The sequence below is a fragment of the Centroberyx gerrardi genome, chromosome 4 (genome assembly GCF_048128805.1).
Source record: "Centroberyx gerrardi isolate f3 chromosome 4, fCenGer3.hap1.cur.20231027, whole genome shotgun sequence".
NCBI lineage: Eukaryota > Metazoa > Chordata > Actinopteri > Beryciformes > Berycidae > Centroberyx > Centroberyx gerrardi.
In genome coordinates this window covers 29,296,870-29,307,808 of record NC_136000.1, presented here as the reverse complement: position 1 = coordinate 29,307,808, position 10,939 = coordinate 29,296,870, and the positions used below count along the sequence as shown (strand labels likewise).

At 42.0% G+C, this 10,939-nt stretch overlaps 1 protein-coding gene across 3 annotated transcripts; it reads right to left on the bottom strand.

Annotated features, from left to right (window-relative positions):
- Window position 1: 1 nt before the first annotated feature.
- Window positions 2-9,623, bottom strand: znf276 (zinc finger protein 276). Of its 3 annotated transcripts, none has more exons than XM_071911248.2 (12): window positions 9,511-9,623; window positions 8,325-8,639; window positions 7,037-7,352; window positions 6,401-6,447; window positions 5,871-6,281; window positions 5,066-5,147; window positions 4,363-4,449; window positions 4,106-4,225; window positions 3,431-3,506; window positions 2,837-2,954; window positions 2,343-2,442; window positions 2-1,970 (listed from the first exon to the last, which is right to left on the bottom strand). In XM_071911248.2, exons 2-12 carry the CDS (start codon window positions 8,584-8,586, stop codon window positions 1,697-1,699), a joined length of 1,893 nt encoding a protein of 630 aa, XP_071767349.2. In that variant the 5' UTR covers window positions 8,587-8,639; window positions 9,511-9,623; the 3' UTR covers window positions 2-1,696. The 3 variants fall into 3 exon arrangements, with proteins under 3 accessions (XP_071767349.2, XP_071767350.2, XP_078139337.1); XM_071911249.2 differs by having other exon boundaries at window positions 8,325-8,619; window positions 9,511-9,592; XM_078283211.1 differs by lacking the exon at window positions 9,511-9,623 and having other exon boundaries at window positions 8,325-8,643.
- Between the last annotated feature and the right edge of the window lie 1,316 nt (window positions 9,624-10,939).

The following is a 10,939-nucleotide window of genomic DNA, read 5'->3' as shown; positions in this document are numbered from 1 at the left end:
CTTTGTAAAAACATCTCCACACAGTTTATTTACAGGTCATCTTGTACATAATGCACACAGGACTTAAATGTCTATATTATACATGTGTATATCTCAAGCCCTTTTCAATGTTTACAATTCAGAGATAAACACTTAAAGAGTACTTTGCATTGTAATAACTTAATAAAAACATTTACTGTATGCAACATTACAAAGAAAATCCATGTTCTTGAGAATCATTCTGCACATTAATTTGCACTGTGGGAATTACACAGCGCATACAGGCAGAATAAGTGCTTTACATACGATATCTAGGTAATGAGAATATTACATTATAGAATTTACAACAGCATTAATGTAGGGTACACACAGTTATACAGTTATATGTGGCTTAACCAGGGTCTGCTACTGTATAATTCAGCTATCAAATAAAAAAATCTTGCTTTATCTAAATCCATATTCCATACACATTAAAGGGATAGTTTGGTTTTTTGGTTGAGTTTCCTACTTAATATGGAAGTATTATATTGGTGGAACATGAGCTCAGAGAAGATTCCCGAGTTTCCAACTTGGAATTATGAGTGGAGTGCTGTTCAAATGGATTTTTCCAATTAGGAAGTAGGACGTTTCCCAGGAGCTGCTACTTGATCCCCTACACTTCCAGCAACTGAGCTAAGCTAACCGTTCCCATTCCTTCAAACTGCATGTAGAGACATAAAAATGACATCCATGAGTTTGTCTGATTTTGGGTAAGTAGGAAACGGCTAAATCCCGCAAAAACCAAACTATCCCTTTAACTGTCAACTCAAGTCAGTCACAGTGCACTACAGAAGCCTTGTTTTCTCCAGGTAGTGCAAAATCACGTTTCCTACCACCTTTACATCAGACCCGTTACAGAGGCACCAATTTGTACTTCTTGTCCTCTAAAACCCAGGATTACAGCAATCTCCTTTAAACCATGTTCCCTCTGCCACTTTATGAAGTTGGAAGAAAGCCTATCTTGCTGTCAGATAGACCATAAAATAGACTAGCCGTTCTTGAACTACTTAAAGGCGTAATAGATAAGAACTTAACTGCCCCATAGCACAAAATGACCACGATACATCTGTGGGGGGTTGATCAATACCAGTGACTCAATCATTACTTCTGGCTTTCAAAACTCACTTTCCAGCCCGTACTTCATTTTGGAACGAGAACTCCCCACACATTGGCCCAGAAAGTGTAACGCAAATTTGTCCATAACTGGTAGATACTGAAGATGAAGGAAAGCCCACTGCCTCCCCCAAAACAAGCTGACTATTTATGGTATAGTTCGCAGGAAAGCACCCTCGAAATGAAATAGCTACGTTTTGGAATGAAACTTCTTCAAAAATATAAATAGCTGGCCATAAGATAATAATTCTCACCAATATTGTCACTATCAACCAACATGAAAGTTCTCATTGTGAAGAAAATAGTCAAATTATTTTCTGTTAACTCTAATTTTAAAAGTAGACGGACTTTGTTTACAAGTTATGTCATTAAACCCGTGCTAAAATCCATCACTTATTGGAAAGAGCCACAGCCTCCATCCCAGTCCATCAACCCGATGATGTGTGAAGATGTGAACAAACTGTAGGAATTGTAGCCTTGCCTTGGAAAGCAGACCAACTTGAACATACTAGTTCTGTCATGTGATGCCCCACCAGAGACAGACTTTGAATCACTCTCCCAGCTGTCATCTGTCTTGGTCTTGCTGAACCACTTCCCCGGTCAGTGTGATGGTGTGGATGTCGGAGTACGGCGGGTGCTGCTGCTGGACGCCGCCTCTCTGGGAATCTACCTGAGTGAGCGGGTGGACCATGGACATGTGGACGTTCAGGTTGTGGGCCTTCTCGAACCGCTTCCCGCACAGCAGGCAGGCGAACTCCAGGTCGGCCTCCGCCTTGTGTTTGGTCATGTGGTATTTCAGCGACGCCCGCTGGCGACACTGGAAGCCGCACACCTCACACCTGGAAGAGGTTGGAAAAGACAGCTGAATGACTGTATACTGATCAGGGTTAGAATGATATATGGGGCCAATATTGACATTTTATTAAAAATCAGATCTTGTCTAATCAGTGTTGTCTACCTCTAATATGATGGATATGACTAACTGACTAAAATAATGTTCATCATGATAAGAGTATGGATATTCATTATCACACATAATTTAGCGTAAAGACAAACTTCCAATTTACACTTCTGAGCATTTAGTGCTCTGCTCACGTGAAAATAAGAATGAAAGAGCAGAGGAGGAAAGGGCGATGTCTGGTGTAAGATAGATCCATTTTACATGTAAAGTACTAATAGCATAGCTGAGTAGCAGAATCATCAGTACTCACTGTAGTGGCTTGGCCCCTGAGTGGCGCATCTGGTGAACAGAAAGGTGTTTCCTCTGCTTGAAGGTTTGACCACACTGGTCACAGATATAGTTCCTCTCCTCTGGAAACACACAGGTGACACACTTCAGTAGAAGCCAAAATAAACACTGAACACACAATACAACGAACCCTCTGTTGATGAATCATAAAATGCATCACTTCCTGTGCACCATAGGATTTTTCTGAGGAAAGACCTACCAGACACCGGGTGTTTAGAACAGCAAATGGAAAATCTTTCATGAACATTGAACTATTGTGTTATATCAATCAGCGCTACAAAGTAGTAAAATGTACATTTATTTTTATGAAAATGTCCGATTATTACTTAAAAGATACTGAATATCAGCACAAAAAATCAGCTATTGGCAGCTTTAATTCCCCCCCGAAAAAACCCCCCAAAACATTGGTCCAACCCTAGTACAAACTAGATCCACAGAGATGTGGTGTGACCTTACCGGTGTGGATGAGCTTGACGTGTCTCTGCAAGTAGCGGTCGATCATGAAGACCTTGTTGCAGCCAGGATGAGGGCAGGGTCGCTCTCTCACCTCCTCATGGTGCTCCTTGATGTGCTTCTGAAAAGCCCACCGGATAAGAAAACTAGTCATTTACACGGCCATAGGGATTGTATTGTTACCTCTGGTCATGTATGACAGTGTAAAATACTGACTAGCCATCTGTTTTCCTTCAGTCACCTGAGGTGTGTCTGATCTAACCCCCCTATTATTTTGTTGCATTACATGCGTTAATAGTAATTAAGGGATGCACTGATTCCACTTTCTCACTGGCAACACCTTCCAGTTACTAAGCTTTAAATATGAGACAATACATACTGAATACCAATGTCATCCATTTCTTTTACAGAACACTATATGCTTAAACCCACATAGGGTCACTGGACAAGAATGACTAAGATAGAGATACCTCATATCAATGCTAAACATCTATGTGTAAAAAGGGCAGAAAATAAAGTTTTCTTAACAACAGAGAAACTTCAATAATACAGAGATGGCATTAGTTTGCCCTTGTATAATATATTCTGTATTCTGACCTTCAAACCATCAGGAGCTCGGTAGACAGCTGTGCAGCCCTGATATGGACACTTGTAGATATTGGGCAGCTCCTCTCTGAGAATAGAAACACATGATTACTTTGTTAATACAAGTGTATACTATACAAGGTTCTAATTGACTAAAACTGAAACTAAGTGTATTACCTTCAGTTTAAGTCTTTCTATCAAAGCCAAACTAAGACTGTAGAATAGAAGAGTCCTAACTAGAAAAGAGTTCAGGACACATTCTCTTTATCCACAACCATCAAAACTAAAACTATCTTCAACTAAAACTGAGTTCCAATTAGAAAATAAAATCTTTAAAAAAAATGGCATGCAACTCACAAGATCTCTGACCTCTGATACCGTAAAGATAAAGTACAATCCTACTGTATGCAGCCTTCAAACATTTCCTAACCTTAAGTGCAAATTTGAGAGACAATTTCCAACAACAAAGAGCGCTCTTTTATTACATGATGTATCATCTTTCTACCCTCTCATCACTTTCTGCTCTTCATCATCTCTCTTATCTCACCATGCTGATTTCCTGGTACTAAAAACAAATCTCTTCCACATGACTTCAGCCTGACTCTAACCTTCCCCGGTATTCAAGTATTTGTTTAGACCATACACCGAATAGTCGTGAATAGACTCGTGTCGAGCATCTCTCTGTACCCTTTAGGTTTGAACTTGTTCTTCCAGCCAGGCTTGGGTCCGGGTTTCTTCTTGACTTTGGGCTCCTCCGGGGCCTTCGGGCTTCGTCTTCTCTTGTTGGGGGCGGTCACCCTGCGAGGCCTGTGGAGTGGGGAGAGGAAGGCACACTGAGCTCAAACCCGGGATTCTCTTGTCACCATTTATTTTCAGTAGATCTCTACTATGTTAGGAAGGATGAGAGGAGCGTCCATGGCTGAAGGCAAAACTTTTCTACCCACCTCTTCTCTGGGTACGGCTGGAAGAGCTCATCGTCTGAGAAGCCCCTCTTTCTGCTCTCCTCAAACTCGTCCTCGATGGATATGGCTCTGTGGACGCACATACCCAAGCTTTAACGTCCTGTCACCAAACCACAATGCAAACGCAAAGGGATTGGCCTGTATCGATTTGTCAGATTTTTAAGGTCAATAGCCGATATTTTGTGCTAATATTCAAGATATTTCAACAAAAGTGTTGTTTTTCCCCCAGAATTTGATTCTTGTCAGGATGGAAAAGCCTCTGAAACAAAATGTAGACCATCATGGGACACTAAAACTCTCCAATGAAATCCAGGATAATAATAAAACGTTCATGCGCACTTGTGTGGAATCTGATCAATCCGAATCAATTCAGGTATTCCTACAGACGACCAGTGTAGCACTGATCAATTCTACAATAAATATATAATCAATCAAACTGCATCATATTGAAGGTAGACATTGACTGGACCATATTCTGATTCATACAAGGCCTATATCCGCAAACCAATATATTGTTAACCCCAGTATACTCTAACCATCTATCATACAAAGACGGTAAAGGGCTAAAGGAAGATCAAGAAAAAGATGCTCTGCGTGAGTGACTCCAGGATTTTACAATTACAAGACCAGGGAAAAGAGGAACTGCGACGAGAAGGTAGAAAGATGAGCTGTATATGTGACTCACCTGTCAGAAAGGTCACTGTCGGCGGTCCTGTCCTCCAGCTGGCCGGGAGCAGGAGACGGTGCCTCCCCGCGGCCCGCAAACTCTAGTTTAGGAGAAACCACACGAGTCAACAAATCATACTGACGCATATCTGTTATGTTTTTGCTCAACTTGTAGAGGCAGCTTCCTCAGAGAAGAAGAATAATGCTGTGCGGGTCTGAGTTTGCACAGACGGTGAAAACTAAAAGTAAAAGTTTCCATACTACAGTAACCAGTTTAATATGGGAGTAAGCCAGACATCTTAATCAGGTTTCTCATAATCAGAGTATGAGCTTAACCAGGTTATTCTAACCTAGTTATGATGTTTACATGTGTTGACCTAAACCACTTACTTGACTAACTGGGTTAAGATAATTCTACATAATTCTACGTAATTCTACATGCATGGAAATGTCACCAACACAAATTCCAACAGTCTTATACTGTATTTGGCAAATAAACTGTTTCCTATTCTGAAGATGGACAATTTGGTGCAAGATGGCACACAGAAAATCAACTTCAGGGTATCAATAGTCCCAGTTAAGATTGGGCTTATGTTAACCACCACCTTCTCTGTTGTAAAAACAAAAACACCAAAAGATTCCATGGGAGATCCTCATAACGGAGTAAAAGGCAGCACGTTTTATGATGGTTGTGTACTCTTCAATGAACCTTGTGCCATGTAATGAATCCAACATTTTGACTCTATTTGTGGGAAGTGCTGCCTTTTACTTTGACCTTTTTGGGATTCTCCTAAGGAATGAACTCCTTCGCCTTTGCCTCTCACCGTCAGTGTTGGTGGTTCCGTCGATCAGGGCCGAGCTCTGAGTCTGCGGTGTGACTGCAGCTGGGCTAGGCTGGGCCAGACCGGTTGTGCTTCCCCCTGGGGTCCTTAGATCTGCTCTGGACTGCTCCTCCTCTTCCTCCTCCTCCTCAGACATCGGACCGTCGTCGTTGCCACTCCCTAGCGGGCCGCTGCTTAGGCTCGCTGGGTTGCCAGTGGCGTGAGTTGCGGTGGCGGTGTCCATGGTGTAGCTGTGACCGTCCACGCAGCCCCACACGGCCCTGACAGAGCCCCAACACCGGCCCTCCAGCACCTCCTTCAGGTCGGGGCAGGAGCGGCAGGCCTCTCCGTGGTGGTGAGCCCAGGATACCAGGCTGTGGAGGCACTTGGGGTCTGAGGTAAAGGACGGCGGCGCTGTAACAGGGAAGACAGTAGAATGCCTCAATAGTATGGCAGACATGATGGGAGAGTTCAGTGAAAATTATCTCTAACTCTCATAATAGCAAAGGTGAAGAAGAGATGCGGTCACTTACTTGTTGAACCATGGTTCACCAAGGACTGTGGACACTTTGCATTCTTCCTGAAAAAGAAACAAGCAGTTGCCAACGGCTGTAGATTATCTACCTGGAAACTGGACCAAGATAACAGCATACAAAGCTACAACAATTTCCATTTTGTTGTCATTAAAGCTGTACTAGGCAAGATTTTTAAGTAAAAATACACCTGTCTTATCTGCCTAAATCACAAAATGGGACTGCTATAGTCCCATCCCCCCTAACTGAGACCCATAGATTCACCCTATTTGCCCAAATGAAATACTAGATCTTTTCCTCTCATGTCTCTTTGGTATGAAGCATCACAGACCGACCGGGTTGGTAAACATGAGCGTGTTGTGTGCAGTTTACTGACGTCACCTTACAGAATTCTGGGTATTGAAGTTCAAATTTTTCAAATACCTCTGAACACAATTACCTCTCAACATGCAAAGTTGCCCTGGTGCAGCTTTAAGTAATACCTTTATACAGCTGACCATATTTACCCTCAGATTTCCTCAGAATTGCTTATGTCACTTCTCCAATTTCACACGATAGCTTCCCACACACACACGCAAGCACACCCATATAGTCACTATCCTTGTCTGAACCTGCAGTTTCCCCCCTCAGACTCACCGGCCTCGGGCGTTCTCTTTGCCAACTGGTGGGAGGTTGACTCTCTGCAGGAACCTGATCAGGATGCTGTGACACTTGTAGAAGTTGGCATGACATTTCTTACAGATGAACTCAGATAGCCGCGGGTCACGGTCCAGTGGCACCCCGACCAGTCGCTGGAAGTCTGTGTGGAACAAAACGGGCGACTGGGCGGCCGTGTCCGACTCGTCGTCAAGAATATCAGCCGAATCCTGAGGACACTTGTTGAAGGCGTGCCGCAGGCTCCGCGGCGAGAACTTCCCATGGCAGAGCCTGCAGAGGGCAGTGGATAGTCTACCTGCAGGGACAGAAAATAGATTCTTAAACTGCAACTCATGACCCAAAATGGGTAGAGGGGCTTCTGGTGGCTCTCCATAGGACAAGAAGTCTAGTAGGTTACCTTGAGTGTAAGTAGGTTATCTTATCATGAGTCTAGGTCACAGGGCAAGACTAAATTTACTCAACATGTGTCCTGGGCCGGAAGAAAACTTTGACAAGAAGAAGAGGATAAAAAGGTAAACAACTGACAGGCAGAGGGGGGAAAATATAATGCAAGTTACAGTGGTAAGGGTTTCTTCCGTTTAACTTAATAATGTACGCCCAATACCATGAACAAGAAACCTGATTGGATAATTAATGCTTTCATATCCTAGTTTGAATAAAAGTGTAATGTGCTACAGCAACATCAACAACTCCACCAAGCATTTGAGATATGTAAATGACAGACGCATTAAGGATCTAGTACTCAGCTAGTCCTCATTTGCCATTCGCTCTCACATGGAGAGTACATCAAGCTACACTCCATTCAAAAATCTGGAAATTGAATGTGGCCTTGCTTATGGCAAATGTGAAAACCTTAAAGAACATGACTTAAGACCTTTAATGTATCGTTAGGAGCCACTCTTCAATTCGGCATACATTTGATCCTCCAAGCAGCATTGTATTTCAATCAAATCTTTAGAATTGGTTCCCAGTCTTCGCTACCACCCTCGCATTTTTGGTGGAAGAACATTGTGGTAATAGCAGGCGATCCAGTTGTAAAGGTTGAAATTGTATTGAAATAAGTGCTGATTGGTAGATTATATGCATGCCGAATTCATCAGTGGAAGCTAACAATTCAGAAAAGGTATTGACTCATGTTTTGTGAGGCGTGAATGCAGATGAGCAAGGCAACTTGAATCTGACAGATTTTTTAAATGGAGTTTGGTGTGCCGTTCTCACCATACATGAAAACGCCACGCTAGTACTGAGCCAAACGCTTGCCACCAACCTGAAGATTTCGACCTGCTCTCCGGATGTTTTTGCGTGTCGTCGGCAGCTGTCACGGTCAAGTCCAACCTTGCAGTTTTGTTTGTGGGACCTTTATCATGATGGAGGCTACCTATCGTCGGCGGGGCTACCGGGACGGTCTTCCGGGGTCTCCCTCTGTTTCCAGACGGCTTCTTGACCTCGCCGACACCGCCCGGCTGTGTCCTGCTCGTCGGTCGTGAAGCGTCGGGCAACCGCGGACGTTTGCCTTTCTTCTTCATCATCAATTACAAGACTTGGACTCTCGGCAACCAATCCTGACGATAGAGCCCTGCTGCTATAAACGTGTAATGTTAGCCGAGTGGTTAGCTATCAGTTTTTATTTAAGTTTTAGTCTTTATTATTATTATTATTAAACAATTATTTGAACAATGTTGTAATTCATTTAATAATTTTCACGTTTTGGGTATATTTTCATATTATGCAAATACTACTTGCTTTTTTCTGTCTCTAGTTCTACTGCTGTTGCTATTTTGCATACCCTCTGTACACCATAATGCTGTAATTTTTTTTTCATACTTTTCATTGACTAATTTCTACCACCTTACATGTTGTAATTGTCAGCTGTATGTTTCTATAACCCCCATTTACTCGATTCTTATTCATATCTTTCTTTGCTGCATCATACTACTATTTGCTGCTGCCACGACCCAATTCTCCCTCAGTGATGATTACATTTACATCTGATTTTAACAAGACAAATGTAAAAATCTGCAGGTGATGACAAGGCTAACAGTTAAAAGAACATATCACATATCACTGCAATAATTAAAACTACATGAAAGTTGCACAGAAATCAGACAAAACTCACAGAAATAACTAACGTTACATTTTAAAAAAAGGGCTAACTGGAGTGCTGATTAGGGGGTTGCAATAAAAACATTTTAACATTGGCGTTACATCACTTTTCTTATTTCCAATCACCCTTAACGAAACAATGTCATTCTATTTGCAGTAATCGTTATATTTGAACTATTGCAGATGACTTCTTAAATTTCTGTTTGTTACAGATTTTCAGTTAGTTTACGTTAGCTGGTTAGCCTGAGCAGCCCTTTACGTTTGCTAGCTAGCTTGCCAAATTAGATTATTTACTGGCTACTGAAAGTTAATCTATTAACGTTATAGTTTTATGGCATACACAATCCTACCGTGAATGTATGCAAATCTTAACACTTGCAATGCATGTTGTTTTTGGCACAAAATGATGTTTTTGAACCAGCCAGGAAAATATGTGGTTTGAACTCAGCTCCCAGTTGTAAACATTGAAACCCGGAAGTGGTAATGAAAAAAAAAGGGGAAATATTATGTAGCGCCACCCTTGGAAAATGTGAGAAATTGCCAAAAATCATAAACTGTTCGCTAAAGTAAATTGTCAAGCTTACTTTAATTAAGCTGTTGTAGTTACGTATTATATACATACCTATACAGCATAAACGCTCAGTTTAGCAAACATTCATAATCCATTAACATCCACGACCATAAATGATTAGTGTTTATGATTTTATCAGTTCTTGTTGCTGTGTACAAATAGCGCTGAAACACATTAATAAACAACTATCTGCTACCAGCCAGAGATAGATTTTGGCTTCAAAATAAAAACGTAAACTTTGTCACGTTTGGGGGAAATAGGTGTAGAGAACAAAAAACTTCGTGTTATGCTGCAAAAAGGATGATAACAACTATAATTCAATTCACTACAGATTCCTCCTTGAATACCGTCTTAATTTTCACTTTGGTACTTTGTTTTACTCAGTAAAAAACGTTGCAACATAAGTTCACCCACATCTTCCTTCTAGCTACCTTGACCACTGCTCTGGTCGGCTGACAATACTTCCGTTCAGGCCTTACGTCACATCCGGACTAGCGATGGCTGCATCTGGCTCAGACGGCGGCGTGACGCCCCTTCAAAATGCCATGAAAATGGCCAAAATAGCAATACAGCTGGACGCAGGGAACAGACATAAGGTAGTAGGCTATCCGGCTTTGCTGCTGGCAGCGGTACAGTTTTAAAACCATAGGAAATAGCCTGGTCTAGTTGATGTAAACAGACGGAAAGGGGGGGGCGGGGGTATCATATTTATGTGACCACTCCTACTAATGGTGTCACACATAGGTAAATAAACAGTGCTACAGGAAGTGAACTCCGAAAGTCTCTTCATAACGCTGTATTTTGCTTTTTGCAATAAACATAACGGAAATATATTATGGCATGATACGTCGCTTTCGTATGTGCCGTTGTCTTGAATGGAAAGAACGTCACGCCAAACTGAATACAAAAACCTGTCAGTTTACTGTTGTCTTGCTTGTCACTAAGCGCACCCACCTGCTAGAACATGACTTGAGACCTCTTATGAATCATTAGGGTCTTTTGTAATATTCGGCCTATAGACAATCCACCAAGCAGCGTGTGACTTCAATAAAATGTCCACTTTGAGACTTGGTTCACACTTCCACCCTCCAAGGTGTGTTTGTGATGCAAGAAGGGGTGGGAATAACAGGAGACAGTTCTGAAGAATTTTATTGAACCAAGAGCTGCTTGGTGGATTGTATGTATGCCAAGTTTACAAGTGGAACCTA